Consider the following 25,864-nt stretch of genomic DNA (forward strand, 5'->3'; position numbering starts at 1 on the left):
ATCTTGCATCTAAGATTATCGAGGTACAATATCATCATCCTAATTTACCGAAATTAAGATTGTCTAGAATTAAATTTTGTATCCAATGTTATCGATGAACAATATCGTCATCCTAATTTATCAATCATTTAGGATCATCTAGACTTAAATATAAAATTTCGCATCCAAGGATATCAAGGCACAATACATCTCAATTCATTGACTTTAAGATCATATTACTCAAATATAATTTTTTACTGCAAAATTGATAAGGCAGAATATTGTCATCCCTATTTATTGAAATTAAGATCACTTAGACTCAAATAGCAAATTTTGTAACCAATATTGAGGCACAATACCATAACATCAATTTATCGAATTTCATTTCATTTAGGCAAACTTAAATATCAAAATTTATATTCAAGTAAAGTACAATCATTCCAACTATAAATCATAGAAACATATAAGAAAAAATTATGCATTCAAGATCACAGGGAACAACACCATCATCCTAATTTATTGAACTTAGAATCATTTAGGCTCAGATAAAAAATTTACCCGAAGTCTAGAGGCTCAACGCTATCATCATAATTTAACAAATTTAGGTTCATCAAATATCAAATTTTGAGGCACGGTATCATCATCTCAATCTATCAAATATATGATCATGTAGGTCAAAAATAATATTTGGCATCCAAGATCATTGAGTCACCAACATTCCAATTTAACAAATTAGGGACATCTAGGTTCAAATATTGAATTTTGCATCCAATATGGCTGAGGTGCAATATCATCATCTAAGTTTATAGAATTTCATGTCAACAAGACTCAAAAGTCAAATTCAAATTCATGGTCATGTAGGCAGAAAACCATCATCCTAATTTATCAAACTTAGGACCATTTAGACTTAAATATCATATTTTACATCCAATTTCGAGATGCAACATCAATCTATCGAGGCACAAAACCATCATCGCAATTTATCGAATTCAAGATCATATAGGCACACAAAACCATCATCCTAATGTATTTAATTCAACATCATATCCTCACATATAAATTTTGCATCCAAGTTCATTGAAGCACCATACCATAGTCCGAAAATCAAATTTTACATCTAAGGTGATCAAAGCTTAATATGACCATCATCCTCTTAATTTATCAAATTTAGGATAGTCTAGTAAGCTCAAACCCTAACACCATCTAGGCTCAAATATCATTTTTGGCATCTAAGGTAAAATACCCATCCTTTCAAATTATCAAATTTAGGATAATAAACTCCTATATAAATTTTGCAATCAATGTTTAATATTAATCATCTCACTATCAAATTCCACATCTAGGTCGATCAAAGCACAATATCATAATCTTCACAATTAATCAAATTTAGGATAGTCTACAAGGCTCAAATATCAAATTTCGAATCCAAGAGATCATTGAGGCTTAATACCATAGTTTTAATATAACGAATTTAGGATCATCGTTAAATATCATTTTTCGCATCTAAGGAAAAATATCCATCATTCCAATTTATCAAATTTAGGATAATAAGCTCCTATATAAATTTTGCAATCGAGGTACAATATTAAGCATCTCACTATCAAATTCCACAATTAAGTTGATCAAAGCACAATATCATAATCCTCCCAATATCATAAAACCATCATTTGAATATATTGAATTTAGGATCATCGTTGCTCAAATATTAAATTTCACATCAAGGTCCTCGAGGCACAATATTGTCATCTCCATTTATCAAATTTAGGATCATATAGGCACAAATGTCAAATTTGTGTCCAAGGTCATCTTGAGGCACAATATTGTCATCCAAGGCAAACTTGCTATTGCCATTCCATTAAAGGGTCATCATGACATGCATGCCATTTCAAGTTACAAATAAATATTCATACTTAAATTGCAATTAGGTCATCAATTTACATCAATAATATCTCATTTTATATGAATAAAAAATTCATATTACAAGTTACATTTAGAGTTAACAATTCATCTTGTGGTTAAATTAGAGTCATACAAACTATCTGAATTTCTAATGAATAAAAAAATCATGTTTTAATTCATATTTTGGGTACAAAAACTATCTCATGATTAAATTTCAGTTTATCTAATCATATTAGCCCAATTTCATATGAATAAAAAATTCATATTGAAAGCCACATTTTGGGTCAATAACCCTTCTCTTAGGACTACATTTACAAACAAATTTAATTACTCGCAAACAAACTACCTCATAAAAATTTAAAAGTATCTCAAGTTTATCTCACAAATCTTTCATTCATAACTGCCTCATTTAACATTTGTTTTAAAACGTTTAAAAACTAATTAGCCAATTTGATTTGGCAAATCAAGAGTATTTGAGTACGGAAAATTTATGATTAGAACCCATAGACTTATTATAACTAATAAACAACTTTGCATAAAAAGTTAGTAGCCTTCCTGTCTATCATTGCACACAAAATGTCTATCATTGCACACAAAAATTATTTTATAATTTGATCTATATCGTATTTGTTATCTAAAATGAAGAAAGGAAAACTTTAATTGTTTAGTTTGTAAATAAAAATTCAAAATAATTGGAATTGATGAAATTGAATAAGTATTTGTCTAGTCAAATATAACACATGGAAAAGCAGGATAATGAACTAAAGTATTATATTGACACATGTGTAAAGTGCAAACCCAAGTAGTAAATAGTTTAACTCTCAGAGACAAAATCTTATGTGCCCGACTTCAAACCCATAGACAAAACCTTTAATATAATGTGTAACCCAAGTACTAAATAATTTAAGGCATGTTGGATTAGGTAGACACAAAACATAAAACATGTTTAAAATGAGTGAAAATCCAAAGGTTTTAGTTTTTAGTCCTAACCTGAATGAGCAACGAGCAATCAAAGCATATGATTTCCACTTTACCCGTAGAAATGAAAGTAAGAAAGGTAAAAAAGTATAATTACCACTTCACTTTAGCACATGCGACCAAAAAAGTAGGAAAACTAAAAAAAAATATAACAATCACTCCGATCTTGCACATGCAGCCAGGTACCGTTACTGCAGAAAGAAAATCTATTTTAGATTCAAGTTTTTCATGAAGTTATACAAAAGTAATTTCAATTAAAAAAAGTAATGAAGTAATTTATATTTACGAATGAATTTCATATATTACTTATGTTTTGGTTATTCACAAAAAGGTTTGTAGCCACTTAATGAAGGGAATCTTAAAATGCTCATAACAAAAAGAGAAAGTTGTGGATGTCTTTACAATGCCGAGCAAATCAAGTATTCATATATCAAATCTCTATATAAATAAATCAATCCATTGATTTGTCATTTCGGCTTCCCCAACTAATCCTACACTTTAACTGTTTTTCAGCTTGATCCATAATGACTATTTCGAATTTCTGTGCCATCAAAGTTATAAACCATAAGACATCAAATCAGAAATCCTATTATAAGTAACAGATATATGTAATTATAAATCAAAATACCATTAAAGATTTGAAGGACTTGAATATACCAACAAAATGGAGGAATTAAGCAAAACAAGACATATTTATATAACTGGGAAAAAAACATCAGTCTGTAGCATTCGCCACACAAAATGATCAATGATTAAATAATGATTCCCATTTCTAAGTTCTAAAACTAGTTCTTAGGTAGCCAAGCAACTATCCTCTTCACAATACTAAACCAACTATGTTGACAACTATAACTATATACATTATTTTTAAAAGAATTGGTTGATTACTATTTCAACAGCTATAATGAGAGGGGAGAGCTACTTTGGAAGGAAAAAACATCCAGTCTTTTGCTTAATTATTCAGTATACATATTTATTTTCTATGTGTATGCTCTATTCAACAAACTTATTCAATAAGCTATTTAGCTCTTTAGTACACAGATGAAGTCCAACAAAGAAAAAAATATTCTATAAAAAAACTAAAGCATAAAAAGTATGCATAAGTAGAAAACTAGCAAGGTACTATTGATAAAAATAACACGAGATATGAGAGAGCATGGGATCTGGTACATATTTCAAGAGAATTTCCAAAAAAATCATTTGTCATTGACTATATCAAAAATTGTGTACCTCATTACCACACTTCAAGCCTGTGCACCTAATTTTCCGTTGCAAATCAGAATCAAGCTTAGTGAGCATAGAGCCCAACCCAACGACACAACCTCTACTTCAAACTCATGTTCACAGACCGATATGTTTGCACAATGATATCATAATCAGAGGAACTATATGGTAACATCAATACAGTGGCATGAAAATTGTATCAGCATAAGATCTATGACGCATAGGTACGGTACTAGTATTAGGTACTGGTACGAGTACGTGAAATGGTATTTTTTTTTTTTAAATTAAGGTATGGATACATCAATGAAAAACATTAATTTTTTTATATAATTTAACTTAGAGAGTTAAATTGTTCAATTCACAATACAAAATCAAAATAAATGTCTAACAAATTACAAATTGTGTTCAATTACAATAACAAATAAACTCAAATAAACAAATAATATTATATTAATATATAACAAAATCATGAATTTCACTCGAAATAAAATAAATAAAAACAGAATACCCACAAATATGGTACGAGTCCCAGTACCGGTTAAGCACCCAGTATGGGTACTTCACCATTTTAGAAGTACTTCATGCTTTATAGCATAACATGCATAGGGAATGTTTCAGCCATTATTTCGTATGTAAAATGTAAACAGTATCCCAATCATCTTCCACATCATTAATTAGAACAAAATATAAAATGACAATAGGTATTTACCTCTACAGACAATACCTGGACATATGCTTTCCCCATTCTTTCAACAAATATTGAATAAAAGTCACAAACCAAAGGTAGGTGACAGTTCACAATTTTATGGTCCGAGACTATGTAGATCAGATCAAGAAATATTGGGTAGCTGTTTTTACCAATTTTAAGGCATACAGATTTGGTGACAATTTGGTTTGATGAAGCCGAAATGCATATATTAGTCTACGCATAACTCATAAGTCAACGTGATAACATGCTAATAAAGACCGATTTAAATTAAGACCATTTTACTAAAAGTAACAGTATATATTTAATTATTTATGTAACAACTCATTCATATAAAGAATGTTATACAGAAAGTTAGAGTTGATTATAAAGAATACTGACCAGTAGTTCCTTTAATGAATTTGTCTCAGTAGTCTTTCATTCTTAAACTCCAAGTTCGCAATTTTTTTAGTTTTGTCTCTGTAATTTCACGCTTTTCTTGTTTTCTCCCTTCTCCGTTTGTCATCTCAGCTTTTTTTAGCATCACTAACAGCAAGGACGACAAATTTGAACTAACAGGATAAAAAAATGCTAAGAGAGACAAAATTACAGTGACGTAAATAAAAAAAATGCTAAGAGAGACCAAACATATATTTATGCCATAGATTAATATCCAACATTCAAATTTGATACAGAGTAGGCATCATAGGACTACCAAACATTGTTTGAATTAGCAGACTCTAATAAAAATTCTCCAACAACACACCACCAAAGTTATTATTGCAAAACAAATTCAATTTTTATGGGGCTTCCAACTCTCCAACAATAACACCCATAGTGTAGCAAAATATACTGAATATGAATTCAATTTTCAAATAACACTCTTCTGACTGATAGAATGTCTTCACACTCGTATATCTCGCAAAAGATAAAAAGAAAATCTATCTTACAGAATAAAATGAAACACATAATTGTCGTTACAATAAAAATATATATATATGATACCTTGATGTTAGATTAATGCACCAATACTATTTTACAACATAATAAAAACAGTGTTCTGAAACCAAAAACCAACAAAACAAAGTATGGTGTAGCTAGTAAACTATTTTATAAGCTATTCCAAATATTTATATAAGCATTAATGTCATATAATAGACCCAAATAAACCCTTCCAAACACACCCTAGATTGAAAAAGGAGGGGCCAGCTTCCAATGAATTAGAGAACTATAATATAGGTTAACACTTTGCCAAAAAATAAAGAACATGGGACATGCCATTATTAATGATGTACCTACACGTACATTACCTGTGCAGTGACCTCTTTGGCTGTAAATTGTTTTGGTCCTATCATTAGTTTTGGCTGACTCAAAATTAAACCCTACAGAGTAACATAAAAGAGGAAAAATCAAAACAGGAATCAGCGCACTTCAATGGTCATCCCTATAAAAAGGAATAATAGATAGGTTCTAAGGTTCATATCATCGTTTAAAGTTGAGACAGAAAAGCCATCAATAGAGTACCAAACATGAATGAGCATAATTGGATGCCATACAGAGTTTATGCTTCCTCATGTCATACTCCAACAAAACCACCCAACAATGAGTTGAGACAGAAAAGGCATCAATAGAGTACCAAACATGAGCATAATTGGATGTAAATAGAATTCCAATAAAATATCTACATCGCCACAAAGACTTTATTCCAAAACAAATTTAAGTTTCAATATAATAGTCACTTACAGAGTTTATGTTTCCTCGTGTCATACTCCAACAAAACCACCCAAGATGTAACACTATAACAAAACCACTCACAATGTAACAATATACTGAATAATTAATTCTCCACATCATATAAAAAGAAATATAACTCAAGTTATAATGGAAGCACTTAGATTGCCCTGAAATTGAATAATAAACCAATTTTATTTTACAGCACAAAAAAACTGTTCAAAAAACTTCACTATTCATATAACAAAACATTCGATATTGTAATTTCGAATTATCACAGAAGCTTCCAACTCATTCATTTTTTACTCGAATAAACTCCACCTGGATTCATTAAATAGGTCTGACAACTTTAATTTATACATAAATATTTTATTTATATTTAATTTTATTATAACTTAAAATATCAATTTAAATAATTCAATTAATATTATTATACATTATTTTAATTTAAATTTAAAATAAAATTAAACTTAAATTTTTATAACAATAATAAAAATAAAAATAAAAGCTAACGGTCATAAAATTATTATTATTATTATTATTAAATTAAAAATAACAGTCATACCTTAATAAAAAAAGGTAACGCTAATAAATTTATTATTAAATTATAAAAGTACCATTACTCATGTACATATGATTACAGCTTGACACAACTTCTACGGTAAACTCGCCAAAAACTCAATATTTTACTTAACTCGATGACGGCGGACAAAATTGGAGAAGCTCCCACTAAAATAATCACTTTACAAACCAAATCATTTAACGAAACAAGTAGCACTAACATAATTGTGATTCTAGGGACAAGTGACAACCTTTGTGCGTGATTGTGATTCTCAACTCTTTGCATCTATTCCTTTCCTTTCTAGTTTTTTTGAGAAAATCTTAGTGTCATCTTCTAAATACTCTTTATAAGGGTGATTCTCAGGTACAAGTTTTCTATACTCCTCAAACTGTTTCTCAGCTTCATCATTCTTTCTAACCAAAGTATACACAACACCTTGACACAAATAGGGTCTAAAATCTCTGGTTCTTCCTTCACAATCTCCTCATAAACCTTTAAAGCACCCTGATAATCTTCCATTATCTTCGGCTGTGCAATCAAAAGCACAAATTCCCTCACTTATGAGTAACATGAAATATACATTTGACCCCTGAAAAAATAATTCTTTTAGTAGCCAATTTTAGGCTTATATTCCCTAGTAACCAATTTTACAAGTAACATGAAATATATACACTTCACCCTGAAAAAATAATTCTTTTACAACATAATGTGACCCCAATTCTTTTAAATGTTATTTAGAATTGCTGAATCATTTTCCCTTCTTACTCTTAATTAAACCAAAAACCCATACATTCATAGCAACAGAAAAATAAAAATCATAGAACTTGGAAATAGAAATAAAGAAAGGTAGAAAAAAACGCAGAGAAACTCAGAAACGGAACAGAAACCCGAATCGCATAAACCAAAAATCTTAGAGACCTAGAAACGCTGTCTCCACCAAACAATCGACGCCTCCACAACAAGTATTTCGATAACCTCTCTTCCCCTTATTCATATTTGAAGAGAAAAAAAAGGTTCCTCTACAGACAATACCTGGACATATGCTTTCCCCATTCTTTCAACAAATATTGAATAAAAGTCACAAACCAAAGGTAGGTGGCAGTTCACAATTTTATGGTCCGAGACTATGTAGATCAGATCAAGAAATATTGGGTAGCTGTTTTTATCAATTTTAAGGCAGACAGATTTGGTGACAATTTGGTTTGATGAAGCCTAAATGCATATATTAGTCTACGCATAACTCATAAGTCAACGTGATAAAATGCTAATAAAGTATAATAAAGACCGATTTAAATTAAGACCATTTTACTAAAAGTAATAGTATATATTTAATTATTTATGTAACAACTCATTCATATAAAGAATGTTATATAGAAAGTTAGAGTTCATTATAAAGAATACTGACTAGTAATTCCTTTGATGAATTTGTCTCAGTAGTCTTTCATTCTTAAACTCCAAGTTCACAACACCACTGATCATCATCAACTCCAATTTTGCTCTGAGCATAATCAAGAATAGCAATAGGAAAACATTTTCATCACACCAAAAGCAATGGTAAGAAAAATGAACATGTAAAAGGAAGTGAAAGCAAGATTAACCAACTAACAAAATTCAATTCTAAGACAGTATTCAGGGTAACCATTAATACTGTAATTAGAACTCCTTTTTTAAATCCTTTTTGTAACCATAGAGCTCTTGCTATTGTTGTCTGCCTATAATTAGAACCCTTGGATATGATATAAAATACATCATGAACCTACCAAAGAGACAATTGAGCACACAAGGGTAAAATATAACAAAATACAAAAGCTAACAAAAAAGGCATTGAAAAAAAAACTGAATATGCATCTGAAATTTAAGTGACAGAATTTGCAACTTTAGATCGATTGTCACAGAAGACCACAATTCCAATTGCAAAACACCTATATAATAAAATTTATTAACAACAACAAACATCAAGACTTCCAACTTGCACATATCCCTTCTTCCACACGCGACGTGATCTGTGCAAATTTCAATTTTTAATTGTTAAGGTCACACTATCCATTCTGTTGCCTTCATCAATTGGCACAGTATCTTGTCCTCTGTTTCTTAGATAGTTCAATTTTTTCATCAATAAGAAAAAAAGTGTCATAGTATCGTAATAGAAAGTTCATGATCAACCCCTTCAAAGTTCAAACAGTTATTCAATCTGATAACCAAATAAAGTAATGTGATTCCACAACATATTACTAAAATAATATGGTTTGAAAATGAGCTCATAAGAGTACGAAAGTTTGGAGCTTAGACAATTAAAAGCTAAGCATTTAACTTATATCTCAAGCCTACTACTAACAGAGTGACTTCATGGCCTCATCAACATTTTTCTTTAAACAATATGAATGAATGTATAACTGCCTCATATGTATCAAGACTGAACCCAACCCATTTCAACTGTGACATAACAGCACTGACATCACTTATCCTTCCAGCAATGCTTAAGCCAGATACCAAACTTCATGTAAACAATTGCACTTCATGTAAACAATTGCATCCGGTCAGCATCCAGAACTCAACATCTCATCAAAATATTGCATGGCTTTATCAATATTGTTCACACCACAGAATGCAGATATCAGAACAGTATAAGTAACAGCATTTCCTTTCAGCTTTGCATAACCCATCAATCAAGCAATTATATGGAACAATGTTTGACCTATTTTTCTTCTCAGTTTTCCTCTCTGCTATCAAACTCAAACCATCTTCTTCCCTCCCAACTTTACTAAGTTAGTCAATCAAAGTATTATACAAGACCACATCATTTATCAAATACCCTCAACGCCTGATTGATCCTCCTAGCCTTGCATATGTGATTAATAATAATCCCAAAGGTTATAACACTTGATCCGTATTTTTGTTTCTTCCATCTCTGCCAACAGTTTAATGATCTTTTGAATCTCTTTGCCTTTCGAGGCCGGCAACAAGGCATTGTAAGATGCCGCTTCAACAGGACAACCCAATTTCATCACACCACCCAAGGTCATTGAGGCACAATATTGTCATCTCAATTTATCGAATTTAATGTCATATAGACTCAAAGATTAAATTTGTGTCTAAGATCATCGAGGCACAATACTGCCATCCAATTCCAAGTTCAAATGAATAAAAAACTCATATTGAAGGCCACATGTAGGGTCAAGATCCAATTTCATATCAATAAAAAATTTATATGGCAAGCCACATTTCGGGTCAATAATTCATCTTGTAATTAAATATCAGGTTTTCCAATCATATTATCCCAATTTCATTTCATATGAATAAAAAGTTTACATTGCAAGCCACATTTTAGATCAAGAATCCATCTCGTAATTAAACTTCGGGTCATCCAATCATACTATCTCAAATTTTCAATTTCATTTCATATGAATAAAAAATTAATATTGAAGACCACATTTATGGTTAAAAATCTATCTCATAATTAAATTTCGGATCATCCAAAAATACTATCTCAATTTCATATTAATAAAAAAACTCATATTGAAGGTCACATTTAGGGTCAAGAATCTATCTCGTAATTAAATTTCAAGGTCATCCAAAAATGCTATCTCAATTTCTTTTCATACGGGTAAAAAATTCATATTGCAAGCCACATTTTAGGTCAAGAGTTCATCTCGTAGTTAAGTTTCGGGTCTTCCAATCATACTATCTCAATTTCATTTCATATGAATAGAAAATTCATATTGCAAGCCACATTTTGGGTCAAGAATTATCTCGTGATTAAATTCCAAATTATCCAATCATACTATCTCAAATTCTCAATCTCTTTTCATATGAATAAAAAATTCATATTGAAGGCCACATTTACGGTCAAAAATCGGATCATCCAAAAAATATTATGACAATTTCATATGAATAAAAAATTCATATTGCAAACCACATTTTAGGTCAACAATTCATCTTGTAATTAAATACTTGGTCATCGAAACATACTATATCAAATTCATTTCATATCAATAAAAAATTCATATTGAAGGCTTCATATAAGTCAAGAATTTATCCCATAATTAAATTTGAGATCATCCAAGCATAACGACTTTTCAATTTTTATTAACATTCTGAATCAAGAATAATCAAGAATCATCAGGATTATACATTTGTGGATAATCAATTAAAATGCGTTAATGTTGCAAACAAAAACCTACCCCAAAACATCTGTGTCAAACACAGTTTTGAAGACATAGAATGTTTGCTCAATAGAAGAAGGGAATCAATAGATCAAAACCAAAGGATAATGGGTTGAAAATGAAATAGAGAGAGATTTATATTTCTCTTTCAAACGAAGCAAATCATGGACAGCAGAAACTTGAATCCAAATAACAAAGTATGTGACTTCGTTGCCATCTTTTTACGGCACCAATTCAAATCAGAATTCTAGGGTTCGAATGACCAAGATTCATAGAGATCGGGCGTTCTTGGTTGAATTTCAATAACAAGAACGGGAACGGAAAGCTTTCTATTTTATTTTGTATCATCATCTCTCTCTTTCTTGTGACTATTCGATCAACTCTTTTTTGGCACCAATTCAAATCAATATTTCTAGGGTTTGAATTTCAAGAACATCGTTACCATTACCGTCAATGTCGCAACGAATAAGAAGAAGAAGAAATATTGGCTCAAAACATCAACACCAAACACGAAGATGACATCGGTCGAATTAATTCAAAACATTGAAGATTGATAGGGAGAAAAAGAGAAATCGAATTAAAGCGATTAGGGTTGAGAGCACACACCTCTGTTTTTCTTTTTCTGGGTCAATAACCTTTCTCTTAGCTATTGTGTTTTGCCAAGTCTTTAAAAACAAAGGTTGTTTTTCAAGACTACAACATTTATACCGATCCAAGGTCCACAGGAACTCGGGAGTTAATGTCATGTCGAACTCAAGAGCAGGTCGAAGATTATCTTAGTAAGTTGTGTTATTTTAGCCTTTGTGTGTCTTGATATGTTGTTGTTCTTATTTTGTCATATTTTGGTTTCAAGAAGGATGGCCACTTTGCAAATGTGATAGCTTTGGAAGCAAATAAGTGAAGGAGGAACAAGGGGACAACTTAATAGAATGAAAATAGAGAGTTCAAGATTGAAATTAGAAAATACCTGTCATGGTTGGATTGAATTGTTGAAAATCGGTGTGAAGTGATAGTGTGTCCGGAAGAAGAAGATCTAATCCCCCAAACACGCCCCTTTTTCGTTTCTCTGTATATTCATCCATTGCCGAATCACGCTTTAATTTATTTTATCTTTTCTGGGTACAATTATTTATAATAAACATTAATAATTATTTTTCTCCATAAAAAATACAACAATAAATAATAATAATAATAATAATACCAATTTTGTTTTTTGATTCTATCTATATATTAAAATAGAAAGGAATCAAATGTAAATTTATTTATAAATGTTAAATAAATCTTTAACTATTTCCTAATTTAAATTAAAAAATAATGATAATAATAATAATTTGATAGCCATTGTATCACTTAGTTAGATTTATTTTATCTTTCAGCTCATATTATTTAGATTGAGAATTATAGAAATAAAGAAAATACTGATAGTATAATAATAATATTCAACGTCAATAAAACAATAATTTTTGTCATAAAGAGAAGATAAATTAGTTTAAAATAAGAGGTCAAATGCCAGAGTTTATATGATAGAGGATGGACATCTAGCTCACTTCATCCTCACATGTTTAAAATGACCCAACACATCAACATTTCAATCTTATATTCCTCTAAAATCTCAAACTCCTTGAAATTCTCAACTAAAAGTCAATCACTTTCTTGAAGACGATTTACATAATTCTTTAAGCCAACTAGCCGTACAAACTAGAGCTTCAATCTTTTGAGGTGTGAAACAACTATGATATTCGTCAATCACTCTTCCTCCGGTACTAAAAGTAGACTAAGATGCCATTGTAAAGATAGGTATGGCAAGCAAGTCTTTGGCTATCTTTGAAAGAATTGGAAAACGGCTTGAGTTTAACTTCCACCAGTTTAAAACATCAAAGTTGATAGATGGTCGACTCTCTAAAGATTCTTCCAGTACATTTCCAAATCAGACTTTTAAACACTGTTAGACATAAGTCCTCTTGATCATGATTTTGACATAATTAACAAACATAAAATGTACATGTATCATTTGATAAATCTAACAGGTTGAACTGAGTAACATTTCAGGAAAAACAAGCAAACACTATACACTTGGAACTCAAGGAATTAACCAAAATTGGAGGATGTGCTTGAGAAAGATACAAATATGTATAGTGTGATTAGTGGTTATAGTAGTTATTTAGTAGACTCATCACTATGGTTTCATACTTAAGTATTTGCCAAAGTAAAAATGAAATCATAAAATAAGAAAGTAAATCAATCAACTGATAAGTCAATTGATGAATCAATTGGGCAATCGATTGTCTGACTCAAAATAAAAGTTTTTACTAAGTAAATCGATTGGGAAATCGATTACTTAAAGGCTTTTAGTGAAACCTGAGTTCTGGGTTTAATCCAATCAATTGGGACATCAATTGAGTAATCGATTTTGTGATTCACAGAACCAACCACTTACTGAATCAATCGATTGGCAAATCGATTGTGAAAAAGTTTTTCATCAGAAATGAGTTCTGTGATCAACCAAATCGATTGGACAATCAATTGAATTAAGTTTCTTAAACTGCAAGTTTTGTGGCAATCGATTAAGTAATCGATTGAAAGAATGAACTGGTTAATCATTTATCAGAAAACATGGTGCATAATCGATTGGCACATCGATTGCAACCAAAATAGCTGAGCTACTGTAACAAGCCAAATCGATTGGATTAGAACAGTGAAGTCACTGTGACCAGTCAAGTCGATTGGCAAATCGATTGGATTAAAACATTGGAGTCACTATGACTAGCCAAGTCGATTGGCAAATCGATTACATTAAAATGTTTGGGTCATTGTGATCAGCCAAATCGATTTACAAATCGATTGAACTAAATGTTTGAGTTACAGGAAAAATTCAGCTCACTGCCAAATCGATTATGACTATGAATATGCGTCGACTGAGCAATCGATTGTTTTGATCTCGTTGTTTGAACAAAACACCTATAATCGATTACTCAATCGATTCTGATATATTCTTAGTATCAGTTTCAGATTTATGCATTAAAAGAATCGATTGGCAAATCGATTCATGCTTATATTTTTCAAGATTCAAGAAAAACAAGAAACGTGATAATTGATTGGGCAATCGATTAAGCTGGTTTTAAACTTTTATAAAATCGATTGAGCAATCGATTGACCTGATGTTTTTCTGAATATATATAAGCTGATTCAATCACATTTTAAAACAACCAATACACTACACTTGAAACAATTATTCATTACACGTTTTCACAATACAGAAACCAGGAAAAACACTTTGAAAGAAATAATTGTAACCACACACAAAATACTCATTTGGCAAATCCTTTTGGTGTGAAATTCATATTGTGATTGAGTCATCATCATTTGTCCTCTTTTATCTTTTCTGTAAAAACAATCTGTAAAGAAAGTTTTGGAAATCCAGTAGTGTAAACTGGTGACTATCTTTGTTGGTGCGTGTGTTCATCAAGAAGAAGTCTCATCTTGATCTCGTGAGGGTTTGACGAGTAACTCCGTGGATAAGGTGGCATTGTAATAGAAGCAAGTGAGTTGGATAGATAGGCCATGAGTGAGCTGGAAAATCTGTAAAACTCAAGTCGATTCTATTGGAAAGGCTGAAATCTGGTTTAGATTTCAGGACTGGATGTAGGCTATCAAACAGATAGTCGAACCAGTATAGATCCTGGTGCATGATTTTCTTATCTTTTCTCTTTATTTTGATATTGCTTGAATGCTTATTCTTGAATGTTTGTATTGGTGAATTTCTGTCTTGATTAATCTTTTGAATAAGCATTGTATTTGTACTCTTATATTGATAATTTATGCAACTGTAAATCTTTGTTCCTGAATAAATTATGTAACCGATCATTGTTAATCTGATTAATAATCTTGTAAAATTAGTAAAGACATTTCTCATATATTTTTTAACAAATAGAGGCCATAATTTCCAACAATTGGCATCAAGAGCTGATCTTTTTTAGACTAACTCTCATAAAAGAAAATGACCTCTGTAGAATTTCTGGGAGAAGGTGCATCCTTGGCTAGGCCCCCTGCATTTAATGGGGCTGCCTAGATGTATTGGAAAGAGAGAATGTGATTTTTTCTTGAAGCATGTAGTCTTGATATACTAGAAGCAGTAATAGATGGTCCCTGTGTGCCAACCATAGCTGTCACAGGTGATTCATCAATCCCAAAACCCAGATCAGATTGGTCTGAGGATGACAAGAAAAAGGTTGGATACAATGCTAAGGCTAAAAACATTATTAGCTCTGCTTAGAGTGCTGACGAATTTTTTAGGGTGTCTAACTGCAAAACTGCCAAGGAGATGTGGGACACATTGCAACAAACGCATGAAGGAACAACAGATGTAAAAAGGGCCCGAATCAACACGCTAATGCATGAGTATGAGCTGTTCAACATGAAGAAAGAGGAGTCCGTTAATGATATGCAGACAAGATTTACTCACATAGTCAATAATCTAAATGCTCTTGGTAAGGTGATTGACAATGAGCAGCAAATCAGCAAAGTGATGAGATGCTTGACCAGAGAGTGGCAACCAAAGATCACTGCCATAGCAGAATCAAAAGACCTTGGTAGCATGTCAATTGCCACACTATTTGGAAAACTAAGAGAGCATGAGATGAAATTGCATAAACTGAGTGAGGCTGAACAGACTGACAGAAAAAGAAAAGGATTGTCTCTGAAAGCCCAAGCACATCAAACAAAGTCCGAACAAGAGATCTGCACTGACGATTCAAATAGTGAGACCGATGAAGATTCAGAAATTGGATTACTTGTCAGAAAATTCAAAAAGTTTCTGAAAAAGAAGGATAGCAAATCAAGAAAACCCTCAAATTCAAAGACACATGACACAGCAAGATAACCTGTTTTGAGTGTGGAAAGACAGGACATATAAAATCTGAGTGCTTCCAATTGCAAAACAGAAATAAGACTGCAAAGGCTAAAGGCAATCAACCACCTCCTAAGATCAGAAAAGCCTATATAGCTTAGAATGATAATGATGAAGAGTCCTCTGCATCTTTAGAGGAAGAAGAAGTTAATCTTTGTCTAATAGCCAACAAAGATTCAGATTCTGATAGTGAGGTAAGTTCTAAATCCAATCCTTTTTATGATGAATTACATGACGCTGAACTACATGATGAATATGTTAATGTAATCAAACAATTAATTAGCACTAAGAGATTGTTAGAAGAAAAGTGCGTGCTTTATGAAGAGATTAAGCTGAAACATGAGAAAAGTAAGTTAGTTAAGTCATCCTTTCCCCCAATAGATTTAGTTCAAACCAATAAGGTTTTACAATTAATACATATGGACCTGTTTGGTCCATCTCAAGTTAGAAGCTTTGGAGGAAACTTGCATCGTTATGTGTTAGTAGATGATAACTCTAGGTATACTTGGATTTTTTTTTTTTTTTTTTTCTGACTCACAAGAGTGAAGCAGGTTTTACAATTAATACATATGGACCTGTTTGGTCCATCTCAAGTTAGAAGCTTTGGAGGAAACTTGTATGGTTATGTGTTAGTAGATGATTACTCTAGGTATACTTGGACATTTTTTCTGACTCACAAGAGTGAGGCCTTCTCTATTTTCAAAAGATTTGCAAATTTAGTTCAAAATGAGAAGAACCAGAAAATAATATCATGGTGGAGAATTCCAAAATGAATCCTTTAATACCTGTTGTGAACCAAATGTAATTCACCATATATACTCAGCCCCTAGAACTCCACAACAAAATGGTGTTGTAAAAAAGAAGAATAGGTCTTTAGAGGAACTAACTAGAACTATGATTAAAGACTCAAATCTTCCTTCTAAGTATTTGTGGGCTGATGCTATAAACACAACCACACATGTAGTTAATAGAGTTCTAATAAGGCCAATACTTAGAAAAACTCCCTTTGAGTTATACAAGGGTAGAAAACCAAACATCTCTTACTTTAGGGTCTTACGATGCAAATGCTTTGTATTAAACAATCGCAAAGAACATCTAGGAAAGTTTGATCCTAAGGCAGATGAGGGTATTTTTCTAGGTTATTCACAATCTAGTAAGGCCTATAGGATCTACAATAAAAGAACTAAAACTATAGAGGAATCTGTTCATGTAAAATTTGATGAAATGTTTGCTGAAAACTTGAACAGCACTCCTCCTATAGTTGGCGATTCTTTGGATGAAATTGTAGAATCTGAACCAATAGAACCTAATGAAACAGAACCTCCAAACAACATTGATTGTATAGAACCTATTAGGGAAGATGACTTACCTAAGGAATGGAAGTTTAACAAAAACCATCCCATTGACAACATAATATGAGAGATTTCAAAATGGGTTTCAACTAGAAAATCCCTCGGACAATTTTGTAACTTTACAGCCTTTGTTTCTCAAGTAGAACCCAAAAACATTAAAGAAGCTGTTATGGACCATGACTAGATAGTTGCCATGCAAGAAGAGCTCAATCAGTTTGAGAGAAACAAAGTGTGGATTCTAGTCCCTAAACCAGAAGACAAACATGTCATAGGAACTAGATGGGTTTTTAGAAACAAAATGCATGAAAATGGGATAATTACTAGGAATAAGGCTAGACTAGAAGCCATTAGAATTCTGCTGCTTGCTTATGCTTGTATAATGGACTTTAAACTATATCAAATGGATATAAAAAGTGCCTTTCTAAATGGAGACATCCAAGAGGAAGTCTTTGTTAGTCAAACACCAGGATTTGAAGATCCTATGTTTCCAAACCATGTGTTTAAACTAACAAAAGCCCTCTATGGTTTGAAACAAGATCCAAGAGCTTGGTATGAAAAGCTCAACAATTTCCTCATACAAGAAAAAATTTAAGAGGAAATGTACATAAGACACTTTTTATAAAAACAAAAGGAAAATACATTATATTGGTCCAAATTTATGTTGATGACATAATCTTTGGATCAACAAACAGTATGCTTTGCAAAGAATTTGAAAATACAATGAAAGGAAAATTTGAAATGTCCATGATGGGAGAATTAACTTACTTCTTGGGATTTCAAATCAAACAAAGCAAGAATGAAATTTTCCTAAGTCAAACCAAATACTGTAATAATCTTATAAAGAAATTTGGCTTTGATAAGTTTAAATCCATTGATACACCCATGAGTCAAGCTTGTCATACCTTACAGCTAGTAGACCAGACATTATGTTTAGTGTTTGCATGTGTGCTAGATATCAAGCAAATCCAAAAGAATCCCATCTAAGTGCAGTCAAAAGGATTTTTAGATATCTTATAGGAACCAAAAATCTAGGTTTGTGGTATCCTAAGGGATCTACTTGCACTCTAGTTGGTTATTCTGATTCTGATTTTGCCGGCTGCAAATTGGACAGAAAAAGTACATCTGGTACTTGCCAACTATTAGGGAACTCACTTGTATCTTGGCATAGCAAGAAACAAAATAGTGTTGCACTTTCAACCGCCGAAGCTGAATATGTAGCTGCTGGAAGCTGTTGTGCAAAAATTTTATGGATGCAACAACACCTTTCTGACTTTGGTGTTGATTTAGGTATTGTGCCTATCATGTGTGATAATACTAGTGCTATAAATATTACTAAAAATCATGTCATGCATTCTAGAACCAAATACATAGAGATTAGACATCACTTTATTAGGGATCAATATCAACAGAGTAAGATCAAGCTTGAATATGTTAATACAGCTGATCAGTTGGCTGATATTTTCACCAAAGCCTTACCCAAGGACAGTTTCTTCTATATTAGAATGAAACTTGGAATTATAGATCACAATGAAATCTGATCCCTGTGACAAAATCGATTGAAACATCGATTATCCTGTGACTAGATAGAAAAACAACATTACAAAATCGATTGCATAATCGATTTATGATGCACAGTGTTTTAATTGTCAAAATTGAAAACACGATACTCGATTGCAAAATCGATTTTCTAATCTCACGTAGCAGTAAAGACTGGATTATTCATTAATCCAATCGATTGAATTATTGGAAAATAGTTTAAAGAATCGACTTCATAATCAATTATTTTTCCCAGAACATCCAAAGATGTTAACTTTTTCCAAACTCTAACCCGAACATCGATTGAGAAATCGATTAAGTCAGAATTTTAAAACCTGCACTTAAATGAATCGATTTGGAAATCGATGTTGAGCTGAGCAGTTTCCTGAACTAATATGGAAATCGATTGGGACATCGATTTAGTAATTAAAAGACAATCGATTTGGGAATCAATTTGAAGTATGACTGTTCTAAAAAATTTACTAGTCGTTGGAGACAAATATGACTGATTGTTCAACTCCCTACAGTAACGGTAACCTAATCGATTGAGCAATCGACGTAGCATTCACAGAGAACTTAACAACATCGATTGACGAATCGATTTGGAACAGGAATACTTAAACCCTACTAAAACCCTAAATCGATTCCCCATCTCACTTTTCCAAAATTTCTCAAACTTCTCACAGCTTTCTAATCTTTCTCTATAAGCCTTACATACTTCTCAATATTCTCAAACACTTCTAAAAACATCTTTAATCTTACTGATGGCAAGAGTAAAGCAAACCACTGCAAGATCACCATCACCGTCATCATCTTCAAGTGGAAAGAACCCCATCACCTCCACCAACTTCAAAGAGAGTCTCCATCCCAACACATAAAATCATGGCAAAAGATAAGGGAAAGGGCATTGCCATTGAATAGGAGAAATCAAAGAAGAGGAAGGCTCCTCCCACTAAAAAGTTAATGGCTGATGCTATGAAGGATACAACTCAGCAAAAGAAGAAACCTATCTCTTCTCCTAAACCCAAGAAACCTCAACCTGCTAAAGGTAAACCAGTTGGAGACTTTGATCTACCACCTGCTTTCCTCAAACGAAAAATCCATGAGGCACGAACCATGGATTTTTCTTATTTTGATTCAAATGGTTTTTCATTTCAAAATCATTTGTGGTTTGATGGTTTGGAAGGATTTCTCTCTTGCTCTCTTGACATATATCAAAAGCTTATTAAGGCATTCTATTCCAACTTCAGTCTCACCACCACATGCTTTAAATCTGAAGTAAAAGGAAAGAAAATTTCTATGTCTTTTGAGGAATTTTCTGAACTTTCAGGTTTGCCATTCTATGGTGAATCTGTTGATGGAAGAACCGAGGAAGATTCTACTGATGAAGCATGAGAAACATCAGTAGACAGGCACACTGCTGTTCAGGACCAGATGATTGAAGGATTCGTCGAAAAGCTATCACTTCCTATAGGTCAAATGAAGGTCCAATATAGGATGCTCATGTACGTACTAACACAGATGTTAGTGCCTAGGTCGGGAAATCACGCTGTTGTCCAGAGGCTGGACATTACTCTGTTGTGGGGATTATTCAGAAACATCAGTAGACAGGCACACTGCTGTTCAGGACCTAATGATTGAGGGATTCGTCGAAAAGCTATCACTTCCTATAGGTCAAATGAAGGTCCAATATAGGATGCTCATGTACGTACTAACACAGATGTTAGTGCCTAGGTCGGGAAATCACGCTGTTGTCCAGAGGCTGGACATTACTCTGTTGTGGGGATTATTCAAAGAGCTCAAGATGAGCTGGACGTAGATTGTTCTCATGAACATGTCAGAATCTGCTCATGGTAAACAGCTCCTCCCTTACCCACAACTCATCACAAAGATTCTGAGACATTTTAAAGTTTATGTTGTCAATGAAGAATCTGCCAAAACTACTCTCATTTTTGGAGAATCAATTGTAAACCAAATGCAATTGAAACGAATAAACGACATTTGGACTCGAGCTCAGCCAAATGCTGAACAAGCTCAGCCAAATGCTGAACAAGCTCAGCCAAATGCGGAACAAGTTGAGCCAGTTGAAGCCCATTCTGAGGTTTTAACTAAGTTGCTGGAATTCATGGAGAATCAAGCTGCTCATAATGCAAGAGTAGAAGTATCTCTAAGGACTCTCCAAGCATCGCTCCATTCAGTTGCTCAGGATGTGACTGCAATACAAGAACACTTAGGCCTTAAGCTGTCATTTGAAGATATTGTAGATATAGGCCGTCAAGCAACAGAAGATCAAAACACAACCAACTTAGATAGCACTGAACCTCATGGAGAGGAGACACTTGCTGAGGCTAATACAACAGTCTCTACCTCTCCCGTTGGTAATAATGAGGAACAGCCCTAGATTAGTTGACTAGGATTTTGGTTTCTTTGTTGTTTTGTAATGTTCTAGTATTGTATTGAAATGTTTAATTATAACTTTGTCATATTCTCTTCTGTTAATATCTTTTTGCTTTAAATGACAAAGGGAGAGAGTTTACTGCATTTAACTTGTTTACTGCATCATATGCATTCTTGCTCTGATACAAAGTACTGCATTATAACTTGTGTTGCTCTGATACCAAGTTCTATAAAGTTCTGAATTGCTCTGATACCAGTTTACTGTTGCTCTGATACCAACTGCTAAATTGCTCTATATAAATAGCTATGTATGCTTGCTAACCTGTATGAAATAGATCTGATACTGCACTGCTAAATTGATAAAATCTTGTGTAGCAATATAGCTCTGATACTGCACTTCTAAGTTGATGAATTTTGTGTCGCTGCTCTGAAACTGATTTGGTACTCTAATAATTAATTTTGTTGATTGGTTTTAACAAGCTCTGATTATTCTATGACTGATATTGTTAAAGGAATCATGAACTCCAAAATTCAGGGGGAGCTTTTTAAATAACAGTAACTATATATTTTTTTTTTAAGTTTTGAAATGTTAAACTCAAGTTAAAATTGTATGTTGGTCATTTAATCAAAAAGGGGGAGATTGTTAGACATAAGTCCTCTTGATCATGATTTTGACATAATTAACAAACATACAATGTACATGTATCATTTGATAAATCTAACAGGTTGAACTGAGTAACATTTCAGGAAAAACAAGCAAACACTATACACTTGGAACTCAAGGAATCAACCAAAATTGGAGGATGTGCTTGAGAAAGATGCAAATATGTATAGTGTGATTACTGGTTATAGTAGTTATTTAGTAGACTCATCACTATGGTTTCATACTTAAGTATTTGCCAAAGAAAAAATGAAATCATAAAATAAGAAAGTAAATCAATCAACTGATAAGTCAATTGATGAATCAATTGGGCAATCGATTGTCTGACTCAGAACAAAAGTTTTTACTAAGTAAATGGATTGGGAAATCGATTACTTAAAGGCTTTTAGTGAAACCTGAGTTCTGGGTTTAATCCAATCAATTGGACAATCAATTGGGACATCAATTGAGTAATCGATTTTGTGATTCACAGAACCAACCACTTACTGAATCAATCGATTGGCAAATCGATTGTGAAAAAGTTTTTCATCAAGAATAAGTTCTGTGATCAACCAAATCGATTGGACAATCAATTGAATTATGTTTCTTAAACTACAAGTTTTGTGGCAATCGATTAGGTAATCGATTGAAAGAATGAACTGGTTAATCATTTATCAGAAACATGGTGCATAATCGATTGGCACATCAATTTCAACCAAAATAGCTGAGCTACTGTAACAAGCCAAATCGTTTGGCAAATCGATTGGATTAGAACAATGGAGTCACTGTGACCAGTCAAGTCGATTGGCAAATCGATTGAATTAAAACATTGGAGTCACTGTGACCAGCCAAGTCGATTGGCAAATCGATTGCATTAAAATGTCTGGGTCATTGTGATCAGCCAAATCGATTTACAAATCGATTGAACTAAATGTTTGAGTTACAGGAAAAATTCAACTCATTGTCAAATCGATTATGACTATGAATATGCGTCGACTGAGCAATCGATTGTTTTGATCTCGTTGTTTGAACAAAACACCTATAATCGATTACTCAATCGATTCTGATATATTCTTAGTATCAGTTTCTGATTTATGCATTAAAAGAATCGATTGGCAAATCGATTCATGCTTATATTTTTCAAGATTCAAGAAAAACAAGAAACGCGATAATCGATTAGGCAATCGATTAAGCTGGTTTTAAACTTTTATAAAATCGATTGAACAATCGATTGACCTGATGTTTTTCTGAATATATATAAGCTGATTCAATCACGTTTTAAAACAACCAATACACTACACTTGAAACAATTATTCATTACACGTTTTCACAATACAGAAACCAGGAAAAACACTTTGAAAGAAATAATTGTAACCACACACAAAATACTCATTTGGCAAATCCTTTTGGTGTGAAATTCATATTGTGATTGAGTCATCATCATTTGTCCTCTTTTATCTTTTCTGTAAAAACAATCTGTAAAGAAAGTTCTGGAAATCCAGTAGTGTAAACTGGTGACTATCTTTGTTGGTGCGTGTGTTCATCAAGAAGAAGTCTCATCTTGATCTCGTGAGGGTTTGACGAGTAATTCTGTGGATAAGATGGCATTGTAATAAAAGCGAGTGAGTTGGATAAATAGGCCATGTGTGAGCTGGAAAATCTATAAAACGTACTCAAGTCGATTCTATTGGAAAGGCTGAAATCTAGTTTAGATTTCATGACTGGATGTAGGCTATCAAACATATAGCCGAACCAGTATAAATCCTAGTGCACGATTTTCTTATCTTTTCTCTTTATTTTGATATTGCTTGAATGCTTATTCTTGAATGTTTGTATTGGTGCCTAAATAAATTCTGTAACCGATCATTGTTAATCTGATTAATAATCTTGTAAAATTAGTAAAGACATTTCTCATATATTTTTTAACAAATAGAGGTCATAATTTCCTACAAACACATATTCTTGGAGTTGGACATTTTAAGTATCTTTACACCTATTCCAAAAACCTCTAACATATACATATTAAAGGCAACATAGGAGGACCCAAATATTCGTAAGATGGCATCGTAAAACATTTTTAAAAATAGCACAATAGATTGTGCTTTCGTCCAATCTAAACCGGTAGGCACACTTTTCCTCTTTCTCTTAAGTAGTTCCTCATAATACTTGGGATCATGATTTCAAGCACTTCAAATGCCTTTTGATGATTCAAAGTCGAGCCTAACACAGTTAGTGCATAAAAAATAGTCCAATCAATTTACTAGGAATTGGAAGCTGCAAAACAACTCAAACTCTAAACCTAGATCCATCGATCAATGATTAAGGAACAAAATGTAATACCGGAAAAATATTAAGGAACAACCGTTTCCATCTAGAGTAAAATAAAATACCCATAAACCAAAAAATATAAATTGAACAAATTTAGTGTTGATTGAAGTTGTAAGAATAGGGCGAAAAACAATAATAATAGAAATCACATCCCGACAGCAGAAAAAATCAACATAATAGAAGAATAGTAATTTCACGAAACAACACACCTAGAAAACAATCAAAACTAAACTAAATTGTTCAAAATAACAATCAAAATAGTCATTGAAACAACATAAAAGAAGAATAAATAAGAGAAAAAACTTGGTAAGGAGGAATAGAAACGAACGAGAGAGCTAAACGTTTGAGAAAGAAGGAAGGACGGTGCTTCAAAGATGGAAGGTCGGTTTGCCAGAAGGAAGCATTGCCGGAAAACCCTTTTCGAGTTTTGAGATTGAAATTTGGGAGTTTTTAGATTCTACTACACAACAGAATAATATTTATAAGCTACATACATGATTTATTATATCTTCATGCAGAGTTTTGGCTTTCTGCTCAAGCTCCAGCTGCGAAACCCAAGTGGTTATCATTTGGTCACATTTTTCTACAAACCCAATCAAATATTGTTTAACAAATAAAATTCTTACTCATAAGGAACACCCATAAAATCAGCGTAGTCTAAAATGACTAAAAAAATTAAAGGTTCTGAGCCAAAACACGCCTTAATTATGTGACATTAAATCTATAGCATGCTTCTGTTTCTCGAGAAGCTGCTGATAAGATTGCTCCTCCCCTGTGATTTACATGATATCCCATGTGACCCCTCAATTTCTTACTTCCCACCAGTTCACTGACCCCTTCTCTATGCCAGGGACATATATTAGCTTCAATCACAGGACATTATACATCAATGAATGTTACATTGGGCATCAACTCGGGAAGTGAAAAAACAGGCCGTAATAACCATGTGGAGACATAGCTTTCTATGATTTCTACAAAGACAATGGAAGAAATTAGACTTTGACTTTAATGCTGAAGATTCAAAACATGTGTAGGGTTACTAACTTTACAATTCACTTTACCAAACAAAATAATTAATATGAGATATTATTAAGCATGTGGTATGGCAAGGATCTGTTTCATTGCAGGCAAAAAAATCGTTGAAACAAGTGAACCGCGTCAGTTTAAGGCTAGATTTTGAAGAACTCGGTTTAATAGTAGACTAGTATATAGCTACAAATATAAATTTTCACTAGCTTAAGTCTCAAACTTAATCTATTGATTACCTGATGTACATGTACTGCTAAAAAGCTTCTTTAGATGTATTACTTTTATTAGTTATTACTACTATATTATTGAACTTCATTTGCCCTTTCTTTTAGAGATATTCTCTTGTACAGCCAGCATAATATTGCACTGCATAATAATAATTCCTACTATTAAAATCTGAAAAGATTTACAAGGACCTTATTCATAATTGATCAGATCATGAAGCATAATTTTTT

The 25,864-nt window shown here is 32.5% G+C and overlaps 1 protein-coding gene and 1 long non-coding RNA gene across 14 annotated transcripts; both read right to left on the reverse strand.

The window, feature by feature from the left end:
• Positions 1-2,664: 2,664 nt before the first annotated feature.
• Positions 2,665-12,431, reverse strand: LOC101497338 (uncharacterized). 13 transcript variants are annotated; one of them, XR_003471587.2, is made up of 6 exons: positions 11,828-12,342; positions 8,464-8,556; positions 6,509-6,561; positions 6,076-6,147; positions 4,087-5,311; positions 2,665-3,047 (listed from the first exon to the last, which is right to left on the reverse strand). XR_003471587.2 is itself a non-coding variant. In XM_027331972.2 (6 exons), the coding sequence occupies exons 1-5, from the start codon at positions 11,965-11,967 to the stop codon at positions 5,193-5,195; spliced, it is 477 nt and encodes a 158-aa protein (XP_027187773.1). In that variant the 5' UTR covers positions 11,968-12,341; the 3' UTR covers positions 2,665-3,047; positions 5,168-5,192. The 13 variants fall into 13 exon arrangements, 5 of the variants coding, with proteins under 5 accessions (XP_027187773.1, XP_027187774.1, XP_027187772.1 ...); XM_027331972.2 differs by having other exon boundaries at positions 5,168-5,311; positions 11,828-12,341; XR_003471588.2 differs by lacking the exon at positions 2,665-3,047 and adding an exon at positions 3,132-3,397.
• A 12,326-nt stretch (positions 12,432-24,757) lies between these two features.
• On the reverse strand, positions 24,758-25,858 carry LOC101497135 (uncharacterized). Its single transcript, XR_189394.3, has 2 exons — positions 25,646-25,858; positions 24,758-25,351 (listed from the first exon to the last, which is right to left on the reverse strand). It is a non-coding gene; the product is annotated as an uncharacterized lncRNA (long non-coding RNA).
• Between the last annotated feature and the right edge of the window lie 6 nt (positions 25,859-25,864).

Source organism: Cicer arietinum, chromosome 2, assembly GCF_000331145.2.
Source record: "Cicer arietinum cultivar CDC Frontier isolate Library 1 chromosome 2, Cicar.CDCFrontier_v2.0, whole genome shotgun sequence".
NCBI lineage: Eukaryota > Viridiplantae > Streptophyta > Magnoliopsida > Fabales > Fabaceae > Cicer > Cicer arietinum.

What these genes read in the sequence shown, in the direction of transcription:
- LOC101497338 (XM_027331972.2), bottom strand. Translation starts at nt 11,967, where the DNA reads ATGACATTAACTCCCGAGTTCCTGTGGACCTTGGATCGGTATAAATGT. An exon ending in CCAGAAAAAGAAAAACAGAG is followed by an intron (nt 8,557 to 11,827) that starts GTGTGTGCTCTC and finishes GATTATGCTCAG; the next exon opens with AGCAAAATTGGAGTTGATGA. An exon ending in CCAAAGAGGTCACTGCACAG is followed by an intron (nt 5,312 to 6,075) that starts GTAATGTACGTG and finishes CCTTGCTGTTAG; the next exon opens with TGATGCTAAAAAAAGCTGAG.